This window comes from Tamandua tetradactyla, chromosome 10 (assembly GCF_023851605.1).
Source record: "Tamandua tetradactyla isolate mTamTet1 chromosome 10, mTamTet1.pri, whole genome shotgun sequence".
Lineage (NCBI taxonomy): Eukaryota > Metazoa > Chordata > Mammalia > Pilosa > Myrmecophagidae > Tamandua > Tamandua tetradactyla.
The window spans coordinates 88,591,555-88,618,023 of record NC_135336.1 but is presented as its reverse complement, the minus strand read 5'-3'; the positions used below and the strand labels follow the sequence as shown (position 1 = coordinate 88,618,023).

General features: G+C 36.2%; 1 protein-coding gene across 8 annotated transcripts in view; it reads right to left on the bottom strand.

Moving 5' to 3' along the window:
* BACH1 (BTB domain and CNC homolog 1) overlaps positions 1-26,469 on the bottom strand; it is a 92,869-nt gene that overhangs the window by 9,557 nt on the left and 56,843 nt on the right. For 4 of the 8 annotated variants that reach the window (XM_077118799.1, XM_077118801.1, XM_077118797.1 and 1 more), the window contains 4 exons: positions 20,613-20,657; positions 17,366-17,661; positions 12,956-14,290; positions 11,436-11,642 (listed from right to left, as the gene is read on the bottom strand). In XM_077118799.1, coding sequence (XP_076974914.1) covers positions 11,436-11,642; positions 12,956-14,290; positions 17,366-17,599 — 1,776 coding nt within the window. In that variant the 5' untranslated portion in view covers positions 17,600-17,661; positions 20,613-20,657. The remainder of the gene's footprint in view (positions 1-11,435; positions 11,643-12,955; positions 14,291-17,365; positions 17,662-20,612; positions 20,658-26,469) is intronic. The other 4 variants (XM_077118804.1, XM_077118802.1, XM_077118803.1 and 1 more) reach the window with 1 other exon arrangement.

Genomic DNA, 26,469 nt, shown 5'->3' with positions numbered 1-26,469 from the left:
AATAGCACACAAATGTGAGATATCAATTTTTGCAAATCAGATCTATTTAATCTTATTAAATATTTTTAATCTTACTCTTCTTGTACAGAGTATATATAATCTGATATATCTTCTTGTACAGATATATCAAATTACACAGAATATTTAAGATTTGAACATTGTAATTACATATAAAGTTGTGAAGAAATAGAAGTATATATGATTTGAAAAAACTTTTACACATATCTAAGATTTTTATATTTGTAAAAAGAATTACTAAACAAAGGACTGTAAATGTTATTTGTTAAACTACATAAGAATTGATAGAGTAACATTCTGGTTCAATTTACCAGAGAATAAAATTCATATTTAAATTTAGTGTAGAGAGATACACACATCTGTTTCTCCATATATGTTTTAATACCTTCTGTTGCTTCAAATAGCTGAAAACAATCCAGTTGCTCCTGTGTTAAATAGGAGTCAATGACCTTTACACTAATGGAGTTTTGCCCTTAATCTCCTAATTGTATTTTTTCTGTAAATCAGATAAATTCTTAATATTAAATTAAATTTGTATATGTTAATTTCCATTAAAGTTTTAAAACGTAATTTAAAGGACTTAGAAGCTCATTTAATGATTTAAAATAGTATTTTTTATGTTTATAATATCTCCATTTGAAGAATTTTGGAGTATTAAGCATATAGTGTACTACTAGGATATGTTAAAGTGAAAATTTGGCTCATTGATCTCTAAAAACTTTCCTTTAATCTACAACTATTAACAATAACAAAAACAACAAAAATAGTATAGATGTCTGTGAATTGAGACCAAAATGACTTTTCTTGCAGACAGTCCAGGTTGCCATGGTATTTCATTATTTAAAATGGCACATACCTTTAAATTTAAGGCTACTCAGTAGAACTTTTGAGACATCTCATAAAGCCAATGCCCCAAGAATGCTTTATCACATATCTAGGAGGGACAGATGAATGCTGAGTTCTCTTTCTGTAGCTCAACAAGAGCTATTGGGAAGGAGCCACCACTTTGCTTTAAAATAGTGGTTTCTTTTAAACAAGTTAAATTTAACAGAATATTAAAACAAGGATATTATAAAAACATTAATGAAAAGTACCTTTAAATAAGATGTGGTGCCACTGCTCCATCATTGAAGTTTTTGTAACTTTATTGTATATAGCTATTCTGTTGTTGTTTCATTTCTTGTTTGATTAACACTGGAGTTAAGGTTGTAAATTATGAGTTATTTAATAAGTTAGTGGGAAAAAGAATATATCAGAAATGGTAAAATGAATTAGTGGGCAAAAATGCTTTCTAAAATTGGAATTTGGGTTTTAAATTTAATTATTGAGTATAGGTAGAATTACCTATTTAGTATAAGGAATATTTTGATTTATACAGTATATATATTTTAAAGTCTCCTGATCTTAAAACTGTAAAAAATCAACTATTTTTATATAATTCTAATGGATTCTGTTAAACAGAAATTGGCTCAAAAATATTATTTAACAAACTGCTGAGCACTCTTGGCTAATTAGAAATATGCTACCTGGCTGATAAAAACCTAGCCTCTACAATACTTAATCTATTTCATCCAGAATTCTAAGTGTTTAAAAGTACAAAACATTTTAAATCAATTTGCTGGTGACTCCAAACTGGCACACCAAGCAAACTTTCTGGTTGCCAGATTTTCAACAATCTCCAACTGGAGTATTTGTTTAATAATTTTTACCATATTTTGAACATGGTAATTTTGGACTGCAACAAACTCAAACTTTCATATCATATTACCTACTTCAAATTCCATGTAAAATCTAAATCCTGTAAGTGCATAGAAATCACAACTAAATATAAAGATTTACATTCAACCACATCAGAGTACTGGTTGGTTGCTCTGCAACCATTCAAATTAATTGTTGATTCAGGGTTAGTCTGTCCTTCATTTTAACATTTCTTAAACATGGGACAAGTAAATTATTGGATACTATATATGCTAATTACAGTGATAAATAATATGCTTTTATTAAATGTAACAGTTTTGGATTCCTACCAAAGTTTATAAAAATCAAGAGTTGTGAGAAATGATAAAATCTTTTAGTAGGTTTGAAAATGTTATTAAAAGTTGGGCTGTGTAGTTCATAATTTTTAATTCATGAGGAAATAAATACATTTGGGAAGGTGGACCTGTGGCTTGGATCATGTCATATATACAGTTGATACCATTTTCTTATGTGTGTGGTGTGTCTTAATGACCTTTCTGACCTCCAAAGGCCTTACTGATTCAATCTTTTATAATGATGAATCCTTGATTATTTAAGTTACTGTGCTTTTTACAAGTTTATCTCCCATCTATTTTGTTCTTGGTGAAAATGTACTGATTGATAGTCCTAATGAAAATTAAGAACATGGTATTTGGGAAGAAAAGTTTGAAATACAACACGTAGATGTTTCAACAGTAATATCAATTCTTTAATAGTAATTATAGAGAAGTTGTAGGCTATTTTATTGTGGAAAACAGCTTAGAGATGCAAAATTTATTTTGAATGTCACAGAATTTCATTGAAGGAAAGGTAAAATTTGATATTTAACCTAGATTCTAAGGAGTTAAGAATCTAAAAAGAACTTTGACTTTATGCTCATTAGTACACTTAATACTGACTTCTTAAGAATTTATACACTTTTCCTACATATCAAATTACTGGACTTTTAAAATGTCATTGTATAGTCAGACAACTGAGTTTTGCTTTTTTTTTTTTTAAACACGGTTTGGTATTCCTCATTTTATTTATACTTTCACTGTTGTGATACTATTTAATTACATATAGATGTATGCTTATGTCAAAGAATATTTACATAAGTTATTTATTTTGTATTGAAAGTCATCTTAAGAATCTCTAGGATATGTAGCATATGTCAAGTAATAGGACCAAAGAAAAAGTACCATTATCAAAATGTGGTCCTGTATGCTTTGCTCCACCCCTGCACTTTCTGAAGGCTGTTACTGTAATTTACAACTCTGGACACATGGTCAAAATTAGTAAGTTTTAAGAATAACTACAATTCAATTTTTGGATTTTTAACATTTGTTCTTTAAATCTATTATTTAACAGAAAATTAAAATATGTATATTATACAAACATTATTGAACAGTACATTTAAATAAAATGTGGTGCCACTGTTCCATCATTGGGGGGGTTTTGAAACTTTACTGTATATAGCTATTTTTTGTTGTTTTATTTCTTGTTACAAAATATAAGTTCTTGTGATTTAAAACAAAATTTCTTTTTAATGATTTGGATCCTGAATTTGTCTATGTTATTTCATTTGTTTCAAAAAATTCTTTTGGGTTTTGGAATGTGATTTGTATATTTAAAATTCTTTTGGACATAATTGAAAGGAATGTATAAACTGATGGTCTTTTGTTAAACTGCTTTTTAATCCCAAAAAAAAAAAAAAAAAAAAACTAAGGTTCCCTTAATTTCAGGGTTACCTTAATTTCAGGGTTACCTTTATTTGAGGTGAAAGTGGTATCAGAACTATGTACATTTTCTAACTTTTGGGTTAATCCTTCTAATCCCCAGAAAAAACAAACTTGGACTTGTCAAAAATTCTATAAAGACAAGGGTCTTGCACACTAAACACAGTAACAGAAATTCAATGATTCTTCAACTTTGTTCAAAGACCTTCTATTTATTGGTAGAAAAGTCATGTTGTTGGTTTATGTACTATGTGTATTCAATGCTTAAGAGTAAAAGCAATGTTGAATTAATGCCTAACCCCTAACGTACAGAACATTCCAAATATAGGTTAAAAGGCAACATCAATTGATGGTGAACATCAATTTGTTCATCAAATAAATATACTTTTCTTCAAAAGTTTTATCAGACTGACAAAATTTGTTGAGAAACACAACTCATTAATAATTTCTTGAATAGGAACTAACATTTTTCCCTTTGATTTTCCCAGCACATAGAGTATAAAAGCATCCTTTAAACATGATTATATGACTGACCAACCCTGTAAACATCCCGTTAAAATGATGCTTCTTATGGCCATCAAACAGTCTTTTCAGGTACTGACCTGCCCACCGTCTAGCATACTGTGACCCATATGACAACTGCATAAAGTTATAAAATATCTCTCTTTACAGCCAAAATCCAAAGACCAAAGCTTATAAAATAGGGGGCCCATCATCTGAACATTACCATATCAGGGCAATAGACATTGAATTTATTTATATGTGCAATCAGTCATTTGCTGTATGAAAATGGCTAATTAATTGTGAAACAAGTAATTTCCCTTCAAAAGGTTTGTTAAAATCCCATCCAGACTATGAAGATTGGGAACATGGTTTGTCCACAGGTCATGTTTCAAAAAAGTGCTCCCTTGATTAAAAAGAACAATATCTGTTCACATTTCTCTGTATTCTCAACATTCCACAAAACTAAACACAGACCTGTGAGAGAAGGGTGGTGTAACTTCTGTTGGTTCTTCCCTCTCTACAAAAGAACAAGATTCGCAGGATGGCTCAATAAACTTCTTAATAAACTTAAGTAAGCTTCTTAATATCATAAACATTCAAAAAGCATCAAATCCTTTTCCTTCTAAGAAAAGAACCAGCTTTCTTATTCTTATTAGGTACTAAATAGCACTTTTTTTTTTTTTGTCCGAGAAAGGCATCTGTGGTAGGACTGGATTTATAATGCACCCCTTAAACTTGGCAACTGGAGTCTGCAAGTAGAATCACTAGATCTGAGAGTTGTCTGAAGAGAGGTGAAGGAGGCTGAAACATAAAGCAAGTCACTGTGACATAAAAACTCGGGAGCATCTTCTTGGGGTTATAAGACATCAAAGGCAGAACAACAAGCTCTCACTGCCCCACATCGGGGTGCGGCAGACCCCTGTGGGCTGTCTGCTTGGCCAGCCCAGCGGGGTGAGCTCTGGGCAGCCATGCTTCTGCTCTCTCTCCCCTGTCCACCAGTCACAGAAGGCTATACCTGAGCTGAAACAGGCTAATCACATCCACTCCTCCATGGGCATTTAGAACTGACTAAAGTTTTAGTCTCAACCTGGTCTGGCCCCTGAAGTAGAAGGAAACACTCAGGAACTGTGCTGCAGCCACTCTTTGCCTACACACTTAGCAGCACACAAGCCATTCTGTGGTATCTGAAAGATGAAGCAGGTACACAGAGAGGAGCTGAGAGAGGATATTCCCTGGGGTCCTGGCAGTCATCCACTTTCTGGCCCCATGTCATTTATGAGGCCTGGCTCCATTCTTTGGCTTCTATGTCACCGATAACCATACAGAATATCAATTCATTCATTCATTCACATAAAATCCATGAATTCATTCGTTCATGCTTCAGATGGCTTCTGTTTCTTACAGCTAACGAATCCAAATTAATACAGCAGGTAAACAATAGTACTGACCACACTGATTTTTACTTTCTTAAAAACTTTTGGGAAACCAAATATTCCTTTTATTGGAAACTAACCAAAAGTTATTACACTGGCCATTTGAAAGGAACCTTACTAGATGATGAGAGAGACAATAAAAGAATAAGTCCAATCCAAAGTTCACAGTTTAGGTGAGACATCAGGAAGAAAACCAATTAACAGACAGAAAATTGAAAGCTGATAAATGATAATAAAAAAATAATAAATAGGTAATACTTATTAGGTGCTTACAATGTACCAGGTACTGTTTTATCTTCTTTACATGTATTAAGACATTTAATTTCCATTAATGAGCACCTAACTTTATAAAGTAGGAATGAGTATTAGCCCATTTCACAGATGAGAAACCTGCCAAAGAAAAATTAAATATTCTCCACAAGGATACTTAGTGTCACAGGTAGAAATCTGATTCAAAATTTCACACTTTTAACCACTAATATCTCCCACCTTTGTCTGTCAAACCAAAGGCAGAGTGGGCTGGAAGCCAAATAAAGTAGCAAAGTTGTCTACATCCAGGATATCAGAATTCAGTAAAAATATCAATTATTTCATAATCCAGTCTCTGACCTCAAGCAAAAAATATAAATTTGAACCAGAAAATAGAATAGTTCTTAAGGGTAGAAGCTACTCTCAAATGTATGTGTTAAGTAGTCATGAATAAAATAAAATTGTAAAACAAACTTGATCAGCTAAAGGGTTTTATGATTTTATTTTATTTTCACTTTTTGTTTTTAGGTGAACAGGAAAACTAGATTAAGTCTACTGACAGCTATGAAATCACAACTAGCCAACAGGAAGACAGCAGAACCATAAAATGTAAAACTGAGAGCTCTAGTAGTACAATACTACAGGTCAATTTTATTTAGACTCAAATAGAACACACAACCCTGTGACTTCAAAAACATCTCTGTATCACAGTACAGAACAATAACTAAAGTTCAAAATGATAATTTATCAAACTTGCTATGTTATGTCTAAAGGCAGATAAATGTTTAATTCAAAGTTGGATAACAAGAAAGAATGTTAATGTTTAAAGGTATGGACTGACACATATTCCTAAAGTATCGGGGTAAGTAACTTTTCTTCTTTGTCCTGACTTTCATCATCCAGCAATATCATATATAGGTTTTATACCTCTCATGCCTGCATTTGTGAAACATCAAGTTTCTCCCACATCTTTTTATACAGTTATACCTCCTAATCTTTTTGTATAATTACAGTATAGGCATAATATGTAATAAATTTTTATTTTCTTAGAAGGCATATAAAAGCAAAATTTTAAAAAATTGTTGCTACTTACTATTCATAGCAATTTTTTTTTAAAATGTTCATGCTTAGAGCCTAGATACAATCACAGTTTTCAACTTTCACCAATGATTAACAAAGACACAAAACTCAATATAAGGGGTGTTTTTAATACTTTAATATTATTTAATTATTTAATTAATAATATTAATACTTTAATATTATTTATACTTTAATATAAATATGGCTGTCTCTAACCATATTTTTAGCTTTAGCTGGCATGAATTATTACATTTGTCCTCTTTCATACAATGCTCAGGTAGGGGCAAATTAATCCATTTTTCAGCTAATTTGCATTTGATTGTTAAATTAAAAATAAGATTCATGTTTATTTGGTACAAAATATAACTTATGTAGACGTAGACAGCTTAATTGAACACCATAAGTACATGGAACCTTGAGTAGGGTATGATATTTTGTTGGTTTGTCCAGAGTGATACCCTGATAAATCCTAGAGTGATTTGAACAGTGAATAAAAAAGTATTTGCAAAGTCCCCTTCAGGGAATGGTGGGAAAGGGAGAAATTGAACTTCCTGAAGTTGAATTCTTGATATTCTCACAAACAGTGTGGACAACCAAAGCTATAGGCTGAGCCCCCAATCTCGGGGTTTGTTCATATGAAACTTAACCCCACAAAGGATAGGTCAAGCCTACTTAAAATTAGGCCTAAGAGTCACCCCCAAGAGAACCTCTTTTGTTTCACAGATGTGGCCTCTCTCTCTCCAGCCAACACAATAAGCAAACTCACTGCCCTCCCCCTGTCTACATGGGACATGACTACCAGGGGTGTGGACCTTCCTGACAACGTGGGACAGAAATCCTAGAATGAGCTGAGACTTAGGATCAAGGGATTGAGAAATCCTTCTCGACCAAAAGGGGGAAGAGCAAAATGAGACAAAATAAAGTGTCGATGGTTGAGAGATTCCAAACAGAGCCGAGAGGTTATCCTGGAGGTTATTCTTATGCATTAAATAGATATCACCTTGTTAGTCAAGATGTAATGGAGAGGCTGGAGGGAACTGCCTGAAAATGTAGAGCTGCGTTCCAGTAGCCATGTTTCTTGAAGATGATTGTATAATGATACAGCTTTCACAATGTGACTGTGTGACTGTGAAAACCTTGTGTCTGATACTTTTATCTACCTTATCAACAGACGAGTAAAACATATGGAATAAAAATAAATAATAGGGGGAACAAATGTTAAAATTAACTTAGATTGAAATGCTAGTGATCAATGAAAGGGAAGGGTAAGGGGTATGGTATGTATAAATTTTTTTCTGTTGTCTTTTTATTTCTTTTTCTGAATTGATGCAAATGTTCTAAGAAATGATCATGATGATGAATATGCAACTATGTGATGATACTGTGAATTGTTGATTATATATGTAGAATGGAATGATCATATGTTCAGATGTTTGTGTTTCTTTCTTGTCATATTTTTTTTTAAAAATTAAAAATTAAAAAAAATAAATAAGATTCAATAAGCAAGTACTCTTCTCACTTAGGATCTCACTTCTATTCATATCACCATATAAATTTTTCCATTAAATGAAAGATCCTGGTGTTTTTATTTGTTTTTGGTATGAATCTAAACAAGTTATTCGTGTCAACAGTTCAACTAACAACTCATGCATTAGCTTTTATAGACACAAAACATACTATGGACTTCCGGAGAAGATGGCGGCTTAGTAAGACGCGCGGGTCTTAGTTCCTCCTCCAGAAAAGCAACTAAAGAAACAGAAACACTTCCGGAGAAGATGGCGGCTTAGTAAGACGCGCGGGTCTTAGTTCCTCCTCCAGAAAAGCAACTAAAGAAACAGAAACAATACGAAACAGCTCCCGGAGTCACGACAGAGACCAAAAAGACAGCGTACCCCATTCTGGAACGGCTGAACGGGCAGGGAGAATCCGCTGTGGTGAGATACCCGAGGGGCGCATGTTTTCCCGGCCGGGGCGGCTGGCGACTGGGGTCCCCTCCACGCACGTGGCTCCCCGGTCTGACTGGGAACGTTGGATAGCGGGGCCCTCCCGTCACGCTTGGCGTCTAAGGCCAGCTGGGCAATTTGGACCCGCACTCCCCCAAGCCGCGGCGGCCGGCGACCCCCGCCTCCACGCGCGGTTTCCCGGGCCGACAGACGACCGCCACAAGCGCCACCTACTGGGCAGGAAAAGAAAAACAGAGCCCAGAGATTTCACAGAAAAACCTTTCAACCAGCTGGGTCCCACACCCAGGGAAATCTGATCAAATGCCCAGACACCAGCAGAAAATAATGGATGATGCTCGGAAAATTGAAGATATGGCCCAGTCAAAGGAACAAACCAATAGTTCAAATGAGATACAGGAGCTGAGACAACTAATGCTGAATATACGAACAGAAATGGAAAAACTCTTCAAAAACCAAATCAATAAATTGAGGGAGGACATGAAGAAGACATGGGCTGAACAAAAAGAAGAAATAGAAAATCTGAAAAAACAAATCACAGAACTTATGGGAGTGAAGGACAAAGAAGAAAAAATGGAAAAAACAATGGATACCTACAATGGTAGATCTAAAGAGACAGAAGCTAAAATTAGTGAACTGGAGGATGGAACATCTGAATTCCAAAAAGAAACAGAAACTATAGGGAAAAGAATGGAAAAACTTGAGCAGGGAATCAGGGAACTGAATGACAATATGAAGCGCACAAATATACGTGTTGTGGGTGTCCCAGAAGGAGAAGAGAAGGGAAAAGGAGGAGAAAAACTAAAGGAAGAAATTATCACTGAAAATTTCCCAACTCTTATGAAAGACCTAAATATACAGATCCAAGAAGTGCAGCGCACCCCAAAGAGAATAGACCCAAATAGGCATTCTCCAAGACATTTACTAGTTAGAATGTCAGAGGTCAAAGAGAAAGAGAGGATCTTGAAAGCAGCAAGAGAAAAACAATCTGTCACATACAAGGGAAACCCAATAAGACTATGTGTAGATTTCTCAGCAGAAACCATGGAAGCTAGAAGACAGTGGGATGATATATTTAAATTACTAAAAGAGAAAAACTGCCAACCAAGACTCCTATATCCAGCAAAATTGTCCTTCAAAAATGAAGGAGAAATTAAAACATTTATAGACAAAAAGTCACTGAGAGAATTTGTGACCAAGAGACCAGCTCTGCAAGAAATACTAAAGGGAGCACTAGAGTCAGATACGAAAAGACAGAAGAGAGAGGTATGGAGTAAAGTGTAGAAAGAAGGAAAATCAGATATGATATATATAATACAAAAGCCAAAATGGTAGAGGAAAATATTATCCAAACTGTAATAACACTAAAAGTTAATGGACTGAATTTCCCAATCAAAAGACATAGAATGGCAGAATGGATTACGACCCAGCAATACCACTGCTAGGTGTCTACTCGAAGGACTTAAGGGCAAAGACACAGACGGACATTTGCACACCAGTGTTTATAGCAGCATTATCTACAATTGCAAAGAGATGGAAACAGCCAAAATGTCCATCAACAGAAGAGTGGCTAAACAAACTGTGGCGTATACCTACAATGGAATATTATGCAGCTTTAAGACAGACTAAACTTATGAAGCATGTAATAACATGGATGGACCTAGAGAACATTATGCTGAGTGAGTCTAGCCCAAAACTAAAGGACAAATACTGTATGGTCCCACTGATGTGAACCGACATTCGAGAATCAGCTTGGAATATATCATTGGTAACAGAGACCAGCAGGAGTTAGAAACAGGGTAAGATAATGGGTAATTGGAGCTGAAGGGATACAGACTGTGCAACAGGACTAGATACAAAACTCAAAAATGGACAGCACAATAATACCTAAGTGTAATGTAACTAGGTTGGAACACTGAATGAAGCTGCACCTGAAATATGGTTTTTTGTTTGTTTGTTTGTGTATTTGTATCTTTTGTTTTTGTTCTTTTCTTTTTCCTTTTTATATATATATATTTTTATTAGTATTATTATTTTAATTCTCTTCTCTATATTAACATTCTATATCTTTTTCTGCTGTTTTGCTAGTTCTTTTCCTAAATCGATGCAAATGTACTAAGAAATGATGATCATACATCTGTGATGATACTAAGAATTACTGAGTGCATTTGTAGAATGGAATGATTTCTAAATGTTGTGTTAATTTCTTTTCTTTTTTTTGATTAATAAAAAAATTTAAAAAAAAACATACTATGAAGAGATTAAAGTATTTTATAATTTTTTAAATCTTTACTCAATCACTAGATAATTAGGTAAACTGGAAAATTATCCTTAATTTTTACATCATTTTTGTTTTAAAAAGCACCCAGGAATAGTTCTCAACTTATGCATCATAGTATATCATACTAAACATATAGAATACTTACACAAGCAAAACAGTCTATGAAAACCCTCAACATTTTTTTTACCTCCTAAGCTTTTTGAAAATGCAATATAATTTATTTTATATAATTTTTTTTTTTTAACATGGGCAGGCACAGGGAATTGAACCTGGATCTCCAGCATGGCAGGAGAAATGTAATTTAATTTAAAACGGCAATTTTTTTAAATTAACATACAATTTGAGCATTATACCTGACTTAGAAATTTAAATGGCTATTTCTGTTATAAGCACAAATATATGCAAAAGAAAGAATGTGGCAGAATTTAAATAATAGGAAATTTGCTCTACTTACCAGCTTCTCAATTTCGGATTCAAGATTCTGTATACAGTCAAGTTTTCTCTTGCGACAGCGCTGTGCAGCAATTCTGTTTTTACTTCTTCTTCGAATATCGTGGATACAATCCAGCTGCTCTGGAGTCAGTTTGTGCATTTTCAACAAAGATTGAAAATCATTTCGAGAGAGTGAAATTATTCGTTGTGCATTAAATGGCAGTTTTACCTAGAATGTGAAATAAATATGAGTATTTTTTGCTATATTTTGTAGTTATATCTGGAAGAATGAAGAGAAAGAACTTCATTTACGCTTAAAAAAAAACCAGACCTCTAGTCTCAATTTCTGTAGATTCCCCTATAATAAAGACTGATCATTCAACTGATATTTCTAATCTATTTTAAAGAGTATTTGGAAGATAAATAAATTAAGAAGCAAATTTTTTTCCAGTAAATCAAACATTACTAACACTAGTATTATTTTTAAATAAAAAGATAGGAAATAAAAAGTTTTCTTACTAGGACATTTTAATATGCAACAGATACATGCAAGCCTCTTTCTAAAGTGTTTTAACTCAAATAAAAATAACATATTTTATTCTTTGAATGATTTTGTATTAAATCAGTATGGCATGGATTTAATATTTGGCATAATTATTCTAACAGTTTCTAAGGCACATGAGAAAATTTATTTTCTGTCAAAGAAATGGAAGCTTCACATAAGTCATTATAGAAGTTGAACACTTCACTTGCCAATGCAGAAAAGTCTTTAAAAAAACCTTTATGAATATTTTAAAGTCCTTTTCAACATACATAAATCTGGAAAAAGATTTACATATATTTTTTAAATAAAACTATGGGAAAGTTTAGTTCTGTTAATTACCAAAGATGCAAATAGAACACTGGTCAGTTGTTCTGGTGACCTACTTAGCTTGTCTTTCAAGCTTAAAGAAATCAATTACAGAAAATGTTTTAAGTATTACTTCTTAAATCATCAATCATCTCCTTCCAAAGCCAAGGGGAAAATAGCCTCTTTCAAATACATGTCATTCAATAGCTATAAAATCAAAGGAAATGCTAAAGAACTAATAAACCCTTATTATTACTGGAATTACAGTAATGTTTTACAAAGTGCAGCTAACAAATGCAAGCTTTTGCCCACAGAGTGCACAGATCAAACCTGATAGGATTAATATCTTGCCAGCTACTTTTAACTCATGCTACATTTTAAGATATAATGCTCAAAGAATCATTATTCTTTTTCCTCTTGGGACATGGCATTGGGCTCAAATAGCCACATGTAAATCTACTCCACGGTTAATGTGAACACACCTGCTTAAAATATCTGAACAGAAAGCCTTTCAAACTTCCTCTCCCTATTCTGGTATTAATCACAGGGTTTTATAATTAACTGTGTATGAATTTCCTTCTCCCTCCCTGATGCTCACATCTCTAGTAGTGCAGACAGGAGCAGACACTGAGCAAAACCCAATTAAAGGTTGTTAGAACGATGAGCTAACAACAGACTCTTTTTCCCCTCACCTCACATTCTTGTTCTCTGGCTGAACAGGATTCACTGTCTCCTTCTGTATCTGTCTCAGAGTCATCTCCCAAGCTAATCACGCACGCATATGGACAAGGTTCCTGTGGTTGTTCTGGAACATAATCATCATTTCCAATTTCCAAACTGCTTGAACATCCTTCAGTACTCAGAGTACTTATAAAAGGACAGTTGACAGAACTTAATGTTGTGAAAGTCCTTTGCCCTGGTTCTGGGCTTTCGCTGATCCTGATACCTAACCAGGGACACTCGGAGCGTTTCTGTGGATAGACTTGTTCTGAAGCATCTTTGGCCACGGCAGGTGATAACTGCATTTGGCAAGGAGAGTCTGTGCTGCAGATGTCACTCCAGAAACCTTTGGCTAGGTGTTCTGCCACTTCTCGTTCCACACTGCTCCGATCGCTAGATGTAAGGTTATCTTCCCTGGGGCCAGGGTCAGATTTCAAATGCAAATCTTGACTTTCACCAAATGTTTTCTCTTCTGCAATATCTGTACCTGACAAAGGCTTTTCTGTTAACACTGTTGTGTTCTGCAAGCCAGCAAAACTCAAGTCACCATATTGGTCGTACGTGTGTAAAAGAGACAGAGAATAGAGGCCATGAGGGTCAGTAGGGTTGTGGGAGAAAGGAGTCACTTCTGCTTTTACTGATGGACACTGAGTGGCGGGATCTTTCTGCTTTATTTCTTCATGTTCCATTGTTAGTTTACCTTCTTCACATTTTAAAGTCTGTACATTTGCACAGTTCTGGACTCTTCCTGGGCATTCGTTTTCAGATGCTTCATTTGGCTGAACAGAAGTCTGAATGTCCTTGACACTGGATTCCACAGTACGGACTCTGTCAGTTCCAAATGCTTTTTGGAATTTTCTGTATTTGGGGCATAAAGATGGCAAAGCTAGGGCACCATCTTTTTCTAAACACATGGACTCGCATGTCTGACTGGCACTGTCCTGTCGGGGAGGTGATGCTTTTGCATTTTCTTGACACCTACTGAGTTTACACTGAGGAGTCTGAACATTTTCATTTTCTAGAAATTCCTCCACTTCATCAATTTCTAGATCCCTCTGGTCCAAAAGTGAAAATTTAAGGTCTGTTTTCTGACAGTGTGTTGGAAAGCATTTTTTCCTCTGGCATTCTTGCTGGTCTGCAGTGGAGTCCGAAAACTTAAATTTGAGAAACTGAAAGCAGGATTCCTCGATATTATGTACACCTAAAAAGTCCACACATTTGCATACTTCATCCACATTGTCCTTACTTAAAATCAGTTTAGCAGTGTAGGCAAACTGAATTAAAGGTTCAAATCCTTTAACTGTCACCTGTTGATATAAAAAATAAAATAACAAACATATCATTTCAAAGTGTTCTAGTCAATAAATTTGAAGGAAGCAGGAGAGAGAGATGAATATCTTATTTGTGATCATTAAAAAATAGATTATTTCAACTTGGGAAGAAAAACATTTCCAGGAAATATAAAGTAAGGGAGAGTCTGAAGAGCATGCTTATCAAACCTATTCATTGAGACCTAACCCTCCACTTATTGACTCCACTCTTACTACACATGCATTATGGTCTACGCAAATGAGATAAAGGCCTAAGGTATTACCACAATTTTCCCACATTTGCTAAAATGAATCATTCATGAAATAAAGCAGGATAGGACACTACTTGCAACACACACAATACATGCAAAAAGTGCCACATGTCTGCTGCCAGACAGCTCCATGCAGTCACTCCAAACAATTCCAAATGCTATAACCAACTAAAATACAATTTTTAAGGGAAAAAAACAATATATGTAAAACATTACAAGTAGTCCTGATGCCTGGTAAGTGCTTAATAAATGGCAACTCTTATCTTTATCTTATGCCTAAAGTCTCTAATACAATTTGTAAAGACTAAGATTGAAAAGTAGTGATCTAATTAGAGTACTAAAAATCATGCCCACTCTGTTTTAGCAAAGACTCTCAAACTCTACATAATAAAACCTTTAAGCAACAACCTGTACATTTACACTGGGTCAGCCTCTGCAAAATGCCAATGAAACCCACTAAAGTATAGAGAAAAGCCTTGTCCCAGGTGAAAAACACAAAATTAATTTTAAAACAGTGAGTTCACATAAAAGTGATAAAGACATTATTACTGTGGTCTTCTTAAAAGCATGCTAATAGTGAACACTTTATTAACCTTTAAATGGCTAAAATAAAAAATAGTAATAAAACCAAATGCTGGTGGGTGATAGTGTGGAGAAACTGGATTACTCATTCACTTAGTAGGAATGTAAAATAGTACAACCACACTGGAAAACAGTTTGGCAGTTTCAAACAAAAGTAAACATGCAGGGCAGGCAACAGTGGCTCAGTGGCAGAGTTTTCGGCCGCCATGCTGGAGACCTGAGTTCAATTCCCAGTGTCTGCCCATCAGAAAAAAAAAAAAAGTAAACATGCAACTACCACAAGACCCAGCAATTACATTTCTGGATTCTCCTCCCAAAGAAATGAAAACTTAAATTCACATGAAAACATTTATACAAGTGTTCACAGAGACTTTATTTGTAAAAGTCAAAATCTGTAATCAGCCTGATGTGCCTCAACAGGTGAATGGTTAAACAAACTATGGGTCAGCTATATAAACTATGGTTTAACAAACTATATAAAAATATAGCAATAAAAGGGAACAAAATAATTGATACACATTTGGATGACTCTCAAGGGAATTAACCATTCTCAAAAGGTCGCACACTCTAATTCCATTTATATAAAAGTTTTGAAATGAAAGAAATTTAGAAATGCAGGACAGATGGTTGGTTGATAGCAGTTAGAGTTGGAAGAAGGTGGAGGATGGAAAAAAGGTGAATGCAACAAAAAGATTCTTATGGTGATGAAATTGTTCAGTATTTCTTGACTGTGGTGGTAGATACACAAACCTACACAGGTGATAAAACTGAATATAACTCAGTACACGCACACAAATGACTATAAGTTAAATACTCTATCTGAATAAGTTGGGTGGATCATATCAATGTCAATATCCTGACTGTAACTTGCAATTTTACAAAATGTTACCATTTGGGGAAACCGGAAAAAGTATAAAAGGGATCTCTCTGTATTATTTCTTAAAATTACATGTGAATCTCCAATCACCTCGATGAAATTTTCAATTAAGAAAATTTTCAAATTAAAATAATCAAAAGATTTTTTAAGTCAGTGAAATTATACAATATTTTCAATGTCACTATAGTGAAATGGTTCACGTTTGCAAATGTTTTATTTACTCTTCAAATAAGAATGACAATATGCATACTTATGCACATACATATGTGTATACATATATCTTTCCTCCCAAACCCATGAAACAAAACTATGCTGCATTTGGGAAGTCCTCGAAATTAATACGTATCCCTCCATTATGATATGTGCTGTTACTGTTTAATAAGTAAGGGCTAATTTATAGTCGATCTTTCATGTCATTTTCTTGGTTTTGCATCTTTCTCTCTGATCTCTTCCATAGAACTGACAGACAACTTGTCTATTGCTCAAAGTGTAGCTACAAGTTCATGGAGGTATGCAAGGCCGGCAACAAGCTAAACTGTAGACTTTGTATCCATCAAAGAGCAGACTCCTCACACCCAAAAAGTTCTACATACTTCCTCCAAATTCCCAACTTCTGATTTGTGTCTTTCACAAGGCTCAGCACTCTCCTAATAGCAGTTATTTAACTAAATAAAGCTAGCTAGTTAGTGTAGCAAATGCTACTGAGCCAAAGGGAGAAGTCTTTAGAGGCAGTAAGCTAACAAACAAGGGCCCCAGTATTTAGGAGCTTGAGTCCCACAACAGGCTAGTAGGAAAAAGATGTACATGAAAACAAGGCATTATAAATATGACACAAAAATTAGCTCTTTTTCCACCAATGCATAAAGATAATCTCATGAAAAAAGAAAAGAAAGAGAAAGGGAACTAACAGGTAAGGAGCACCTAGTTTTTGTGAAAAGCATAAAATGACTTCCATGACTTAGGGAACCTCAAACCTAGGATTAGCTTCCCACAACAGGACAAGCTCCAGAGAGAGAACAGCCCACAGTGATCCAGGACTTCCCCAAATGTCCACAGTCTACCCGGTACACCCTGCTTTGGTCATTTTATCAAGAACAATTTAACAGTGGGTCAGTTTTTCAAATCTGCAATAAATATTGTTGACTAACATCCAAAACTAATGATGATTTTATATTTAAAATGTTACAATTTCTATGAAAAAACCTAAAGAAAAGGACTGGTGCAGAACGTGGGAACTGCTCCTCAGCTGCCTGACTGATGTTTACTTTTAATTTTATGAACCTAAGATGAAGTTAAATTCTATTATGACCCTTGTGATCTCCAGAAACACGGCTCTCTCACCTCTTCTGGTAGAGTTATGTTAAGTTCTGCGTCGGCCTGGCCTACAATTCTCGAGTGGAAATAGCTGCTGCATGCTGCCAGCAGGGACCGGTGGGCACGGAATCGCTGACCCTCCACGAAGACAGTGACGTCACACAGCACGTCTTTCTTCCGCTGGTCGTTGAGGCTAAGCAAGACGTTAGTGCTGTGCACCGAAGATTCGTAGGCAAAAAACGTGTTCTCACTCAGAGACATGCTGCATAACAAACACCGGTGGGAGGTTCAGCGGAAAGCATTGCTTCTAATCGTCATCAAACCTGCAAAGAAACATGCAAGATTTCAAATAAATAAAACGCTGTCAAAAATATCTTAAGAAGACCAACTGTCAAATACAAATGGAAATACATCTTATGACTGTGATGGTTGATGCTATGTGTCAACCTGACTAAGCTAAGTTACCCAGTTGTTTGGTCAAACGGGAGTTCAGACACTGCTCTAAAGGAATACTGTTACCTTCGTTTATGTGGGTGGGCCTCATCCAATCAGGTGAAGGAATTGAGAGCAAAAAAAACGAGATTTCCAGGAGAAGAAATTTTGCCTCACTGCCTCAAGACCAAACATTAACTCCAGTCTGAGTTTCCAGCATGCCGGCCTGCCCTACTGATTTCGGATTTAAGACTGCAGCACCAACTTGTGCGGAGTTTCCAGTCTGTCTCCCAAATTGCATGAGCCAATTCCTTAAAATAAATATTATTCTCTCTCCCTCTCCCTCATATATATATCCTTTTGGTTCTGCTTCTCTGGAGAATCTTCACTGATACAATTGCTAAAACAAAAATGAAAATAAAAGCCTCTAGGGAAACTACCTAGATTTACTCTGTACATACCTCAGTTCTTGTTAACAGTTTTTCCTCATTAATTTTGAGAAAAAAGATAGTTCTTGGGGTGAGGGAGGGAGGAACTTTTTGAACCAAGGATTTCTCAGCTCTTTGAGAGCCAGCCTTTACATACTAGGAGAAATCCAACCATGAGCAAATGGATGGGGCTTGGAAACTCCTGGGCTGCATCTGAGCTAAGCAGCCATCCCTGTTGCTTGAAGATAGTTAATGTGCATCTGGGAGGGTGAGGGGGGTGAGGGGGGGTGAGGGGGGGTGAGGGGGGGTGAGGGGGGGTGAGGGGGGGATGGATGGCACCAGGGTTCACACTTTGTGCAGAACTAAAGAAGAGGACGGTATTCAACTGTTCTCCAAGCACCAATTCCCTCAAATCTGACAGATGGTCAGAGGGTTTGGAGCTTCATAACAAAGGGACACCATTCCATAAAGGGAAAAGTTTCTCCAACGTAAGGAGGAAAATGACTCAGATTTGTCAGGCCATGAGTGTTTTTACGTAGCTCAAGTCTGACCTTACCCTAGAGGGTAAGCAACAAATAAAACTACTTCATCTTAAGAACATGGATTATCACATTTTACAGAAACTCTTGGTTTTCTCAAAATGTTAACATATTTACATAGAGTTATCAAAATGTATGGCTTGTTAAAAATACAAGCTAATAAGTAGTAGTCATCACACTTTAAATTACACACACCCTTACTAGCAGAAAAAGGGTACATAATATATGTATGTTTATATATTACAGAACATGTGCTGTAACACATGTATTTCTAACATACATGTTCTAAAACATGCAGAAACTGAAAATAAAAGGTTAAAAGAGAAGTTCCAATATTTTTTCCTGCCCCCAATGGCCTGCGCAGGCCTTCCACGGGAAAGTCATGCAGTGGCGACTATCAGCTCCTCACGGGCACCATCCCTGGACAGTTTTCCTCTCGTGACGCTTTAGCACTGCTGACACATGGAATGTCCTCAAATGTTCAGCGAATGAACAAATATTACTGTTTTCAGATTTGCTATATTCTAAATAAAACTGAAAGAGGGAAAAAAACTACTAAAGTTCAGATAGCCGAGACCCAGATCATGGGTAAAATTCCAACCAAAGACAGGTTGTTTTTTTTTTTGATACAAATGAAATGAGATGTGCCTATAAATTCTCTTCTGCGTGTGTGCTTATTTTTAAAGTCCCCCAAATAGCTGAAATGTTAAGTTTCTCAGAAGTAGTCAATGAAAACAAGAGCTCTCTGTTATTATGTGGTTAAACTTTACCCAAGTTGTTAAGGATCACAACCCATAATTTACTGGTTCAGCTTACCACATGATATCATTGGTAAGGGCAAAATTAAATACTAGAACTAACTCAGCTTTGGGGTTGTATCCATAAAAGAGCAGTAAATTCCTTTTGGTAATTGGTCTTATTATTTCAGTTATCAAAACAAAGAATTAAGTGTTAGGAATAGAAGGGAGGAACCATCATTCAAATATATTATGCATTTTTTGTGTGCAGTATCACACAGACAACTGACTGCTTTCCATATTCTCCAAAACGTATCCTCAGCCCCAAAGCACATTGGCATCACCAGTCAAACCAGACTAACAGCTGGTGTGCTGATTTGAAATGATGTATGTACCCTAGAAAAGCTATGTTTTAATCCTAATCCCATTTTGTAAAGGCAGCTGTTTCTTCTAATCCCTATTCAATATTGTATGTTTGAAACTGTAATTAGATCATCTCCCTGGAAACGTGATGTAATCAAGAGTGGTTGCTAAACTGGATTAGGTGACAACATGTCTCCACCCATTTGGGTGGGTCTTGATTAGCTTCTGAAGTCCTATAAAAGAGGAAACATTTTGGAGAATGAGAGATTCAGAGAGAGCAGAGCAGAACAACATAGCCACAAGAAGCAGAGTCTACCAGCCAGCGACCTTTGGAGATGAAGAAAGAAAATGTCTCCCAGGGAGCTTCAGGAAACAGGAAGCCAGGAGAAAAAGCTAGCAGATGATACCATGTTCACCATGTGCTCTGCCAGATGAAAGAGAAACCCTGACTGTGTTCACCATGTGCCTTTCCAGATGAGAGAGGAACTCTGACTGTGTTGGCCATGTACCTTCTCACTTGAAAGAGAAACCCTGAACTTCTTCCGCCTTCTTGAACCAAGGTACCTTTCTCTGGATGAGCCTTTGATTGGACATTTCTATGGACCTGCTTTAATTGGGACATTTTCTCGGCCTTGGAACTGTTAACTAGCAACTTATTAAATTTCCCTTTTTAAAAGCCATTCCATTTCTGGTATACTGCATTCCGGCAGCTAGCAAACTAGGACAGCTGGCCACTAGACCCAGCCCTGCAAACCCTTAAAGCTACAAGTCTTACCTATGCAGCTCATTATTCTGCTGAACACAGGACAACCAGGAAAAACTGTAAAAACATGAAGACTGGTGTCACTATAAATACACTGTGTGCAATCACAGGCTCTCAGCCTTATTTAACTATTATTTTATTTGTCTCTATCACCTGTGTTCCACAGCAGCTTTTCAAGTTGCCATCTTTCTCCTCAATCTGTGTCTTCCCCAGTAGACCACCATAGCTGAGATCCAACCCTCCCTCCCACCTCCAACAGGCTCCCCCACCGGTTGAAAACCATGCACATGCGTTTCTGACCCCGTACCATCCCAGTTTCTCTGGATTCTAAACCTTCTCTTGACACCCTCTCTCACATATGCCCACCCTCTTCTATGTGGCTTTTTCCCGTAGGCGTTGTCCGTACACATGTTCAAGTCTTAATAATACTAACTAGAAACAGTACATTTATTTTTATTTAAAATAAATTCATTAAGCTCTAATTCTGCACCAGGCAATGTGCTAAGTGTAAGTGCTAAACATTGCTTGCCTAACTTACTTTTATAACAATCCTATGAGGTAGCTCTTATCATCCCAGTTTTACAGATACAGAAACTGAGGCTCAGAGATAATCATCTTGGCCAAGTTCAAAAGACGAATAAGATGGGGAAGGGGAACTCACACAATCATTTGACTACCCCATTATTCTGTCTCCAGTCAGTATTTGTTGAATGCAGAGACACTGCACTAATGTGTATGTCGGGGAAAGGGGGTATTCTGCAAGGTTATGTGTGAGAATAAGGAACTTCACAGGAAGACAGGAACAATCAAATGGGACCTGAACTTCAGAAAGAGGAGGACTCTGGGTCTTGAACACTGGAAACTAAAGGTTCTTTGGAACCCACAGTAGCTCCAGCAAAAAACAATTTGCCTACTTTTACTCTCATCCTGCCACCAGTTGGCTCACTACCCACCTTTATTTCCAGAGAGAATTCATCCTGAGTTCTACCCCTCTATTTAGGCGGAATTTTTATGGGCAGATTCGTGGCCAACTGCTGCCTTTGGGCAAGATGCCAACCCCATGTGCCATTAGCTGTAACCACAAGAACTAGAGAATCCACTAGTAAAACAAACAGCGACCAGGAAGGCCCCTCTAAGATGGGCTATCTTTCCTACAGTGGACTGAAGTACAACACACACCTCGCCTGATGCTGCTTCCATCAGAAATCTGGGAGTCCTGATATTTCCCTTATTTCAGGCCCCTCTATCTAGTCTCTTGCTGAATCCTGCTGCCTCTACCTCTTAACACTGAGATCTGCTTCTCTCCATCTTCACTGCCACCAATTCCAATCCAAACCATCATTAGCTCTTGCCTGGATAAATGTAGTTTAGCCTTCTCACAAGCTCACACACATACAAATATAACTATATAAAATAAAAAATGGAACAATTTCACATATCAATATTATATCCTTATTACAGGTACCTTATTCTGATACTTTTAATTCCATAGATGAAAAAGAAAAAAATCCCAGTAGCAATCCACTCAATTTTATAACCCACTAATGGATCACCCCTTGCACTGAAAAGAACAGGCCCAGTGGTTAACAGCACACGGTGCAGAGTCATACATTGTCTGGATTCAAATCCCAGCTCTACCACTTCCTTGTTGTATGACGTTTGGCAAATTGCTTAACCTTACAGTGTTTTAGCTTTCTCACTGTGAAAAGGAATAACATTATCTCACTGGGTTGTGAGGTCTACATGAGATGAGTAGGGTAAAAGGTTTAACACAGTGCCTGGCCCATAGCAAGCAAATAAGTGTTAGCTGCTCTGAATGATGATAATAATATTAACAAAAGCCTAATTTCCTCTTGGTCCCTGTGAGGTTTGAAACTGTTGTGTACCCCGGAAAAGTCATGTAAATCCTAATTCAATATTGTTGAGTGGGATCTTTTTGATAAAGTTGTTTCCATGGAGATGTGACCCACCCAGTTATGGGTGTGACGTTTTGATTAGGTGGTTTCCATGGAGAAGTGTCTGCACCCATTTAAGGTGGGTCACTTACTGGAGTCCTTTAAGTGGGAACCATTTTGGAAAAAGTTTTAGAGCCCACATAGCCAGAGACCTTTGGAAATGAGAAGGAAAATGCCCCCGGGGGAGAAGATGAGAGAGAAAGTTAGCAGATGTCCCCATGTGCCTTCCCAGCTGACAGAGGTGTTCAGAACAGCATCAGCCTTTCTTGAGTGAAGGTAACCTCTAGTTGATACCTTAATTTGGACATTTTCATGGCCTTAAAACTGTAAACTTGTAATGCAATAAATTCCCTCTTTAAAAGCTGTCCCGTTTCTGGTATATTGCATTCCAGCAGATTTAGCAAACTAATACAGTCCCTTCCAATTCATGCTGACCATATCAGTCAAAGTGACTTCGTCCTTGTGGAAAATTACCATGTCTGCCAACTTCTCTTATTACCAATTTTAAATCCCTAACACATTTCCACAGACCTACACAGATGGGCTTCCATTCATTATAATCCAGTCTTATCTAGAGTCATTCTCTCCCTCTCTTGCTATTCTACAGTCTCACCATTCTTCCTTACAGTCCCATATGTGCCAAACTTTTATCTCAGGGCCTTTGCACATACTATGCCTGATAGTTGGACGAATTTTCCTATTCTCTAGCTACCTAACTTTTCACTTCAGGTCTCAGCTTAAATGTCTCAACCTTATCTGACTTGTTCTCTGCCATAATGCCAGCATATAAGAGAGTATCTTGCCATTGCAGGCACATGCTGAATGACTTGGCTTTTGGATATAAATCCAAAACTCATGTATCTAGATGTTTTTCCAAACTCAACCCAGTCAGTCATTTCAATACACATGGAAACACCACTGAGCCAAGCATTCACGGAAAACCCTTGGCTGGCTTTTCCAGCAGCTGCAAGGGGAGCAGAGAGCCCTAGAATATGGAACAGGGCACTAAAAACACACCTGCAAGACAACTAGCCCAAGAAGAACAAGTATTGGCAACTCTCAGCACAGCCAATACAACTGACTTGCATGAATGAAGACATCCTAGCCCTGGCCTTACCAGCATGGGGAACTACCAAGAGTTGTTTTAAAAATCAATTTTCCTAATTCTGAAAATCATTTCACTGAGTAGTCAGTAATTCATTTTTACCCAACAGCTTAATTACATAATGACTAAACCAGGTTGCAATGGTGCATGTCCTTCTAATATTTGTCAGTCACCTTCTAACATTTTTCAAATCTAGAAAGTAAAATATAAGGTACCTTACAGATCAAAAATTCCAATAATTTATTAACACCAAATGTAGATTCCTATGTTACACACCAACTTTTCTACATTCTTAGAAATGTATAGTCTTGTTATAATTCAAAATAAAGATTTGTTGACCTTAGCAAATCGCTGATTCATTCTGAAATGCTGATAATGGATGAACAGGCACTTTCAAGCTTCCTGTACCTCTATTTGGAAATAACTTCTGCTCTCTACTCAATATACATATCTGAAGTTTTAATACAGTTACCATTTCAAAATGATAAAGAAAGTAAGATGCTGTGGCCTTATTACATTTTAATAACTTAAAGGATAATTTACATTTACAAAGCAACTTAAGGTGAATATCTGATCATAGTCAGGTTTTCAACATGTCATTTAATAGAAATTCACATGATAACACATGAGCACAAAGTTGCATATGTACGAAAGAGTGAATATGATTTACAAAAATCTCAGGATTATGCTGTTTCTGAATTCTCAACGTAGAAGAGTACACAAAATAATCCTAACCTCAAGGATTCACTTTAAAAAAAAAAAAAGGTTATCTATCATCCAAACATTTTTTATCTTCACTGAAGAAGGAAGAATGCTCTTTCTACAAGTGTTCACATGTGCCACCCACTGTCCTGGGGGCCATGAAAATACAGGTCCTGCATTCAAGAAGATGTCTTAGAAATATCAATGAGAACAAAGCTTCAGGGAGAAAGAAAGAGATAACCATGATCATTATCCTCTATTTACACAGGAAAATAGGCATTCAGTGTGCAATAAGTCTTCAAACAAAAACTACTTTCTGGTCAGTTCTCATGTAACTGTAACATTCACTTGACAAGAACAACTATTTCGAAAATAGATCTGAAGGCAAGGATTAGTGGGTATGTGGTTAGGAACGTATGAACATCAGAAATGGCACATACGGGCAAGTGTCTCGGGGTTTACATAAAAGCAGCAGCCTGGACCTCAGCCCAGGCCCAGTTCTTCAGAATGTGCCTTTTCTTCTGGGGTCATTTAGATTTCCATCTCCCCCTCCTTACTGCTTCTGACTAATACCACCTCCATCACCCTGTCAATTATTTTTGCCTCACTCAATTTAAAGGCAGAATCTCCAATGGCCTAAAATTAAGGCCATTATTCTTAACATTCCATCCTTCTTTGTTTTCTCCTAAGTTTCAAAATCCACTAAGGCCAGTTTCTGTTATAATATACCCCAAGAGTCTGAAAGAGTATTTCTGAAATTAGGTGGTCCTTATCTTCAATTCTGCAAGTGAATGGTTAAGACCCAAGAGTATCATGTTTGTACACCCTTCAGCCTTTGTCTTTCCTCTAAGGGTCTTTCTTGAAAGATTATTTAAAATTTAAGGGGAAAATAAATGCCTATAGCAAGGAGTATTTTTTAAGCCACATTTTTTTCCTGCTCTTAACTTCAAAATAACTTTAACATCAAAACATTTTTTCTGCTCTTAATTTCAAAATAACTTCAACATCAAAACATTTCTGGGATCTTAAATCAAAGACAGTAATTTCAGCCAATATTCTTCCCAAGCTCCTAAAATCTGACTTACACACTAATTAGTGAGATGGGGCCTGCCAGGAAGACCAGTAAGAATAAATTAGTGACCCAAGATTTGCTATATTCTTTAATCTTTTGCAGGTCTTAATTATCCCACTTGTTTAAATATCTGTATCTGATAAATTTAAAAAATTCATTTTTATCAGCCTTAAAGAAAAGGAAGGAAGTGTAACTGAATAAAGGTACATGGTTAAATATAACCAGAAAACCTGAATGAAAACAAGCAGAAAAGTTTGAACTAAAGTTTGTAACAGAAATGCCTACAGCAGCTCCCAAAATGACATCCCCTAAGCTTTTTAGAAATTTATAATGCTAGATGGGAAAATGTCCCGGCAGTTTATGTTAAAATTTTATGGTTTAATTCAACCTTGAAAAAAAATTATATGGTTAAAAATGCCATTGTTTTTTTTTAAATAACCAAAAAAAAAAAGGAAAGAAAAAACCTATAATTTTTGCAGCTCAGGACTATTACAACACTATGTGAGGTCCCTTCAAGGGAAAGCTGGGGACTTTCTTCCATTTAGTTTTCCTAATATTAAAAACTATTTAGGGTGGTGGGAGGATAGCTCGGTAGTAGAATTCTCGCCTGCCACGCAGAAGACCTAATTCAATTCCTGAAGCCTGCACATGCCAAAAAATAAAACAAATTTAAATCACAGAACTTTGGCAAATTTGCTAGATCTAATAATTCCATATTTGAAACCAAAGCTGTGCTTGAGAGAGGGGAGTTTGAATAGTTAGAGAAGTCTGAGGACAGTTGTTTACAGATTAGCCTCCTAAAAGATCAGAAACAGAAGGCCGTTTTTTTTTCCATCTCCCCAACTAAAAAATCTAATCTGATAATTCTGGAAATAAATTTAGAATAACTTGGAAGAGAATAAAAGAAGAAAAGGGAAGACAGGAATTCCAAGTTCCAGAACCAGAAGAAAAGTAATAGAATTGCAGTGTTATACCTTCTTACTGCAAAGAATTTAAGAAACAATGAAGTCTTTTATTTGTTTAACACATTTGGCA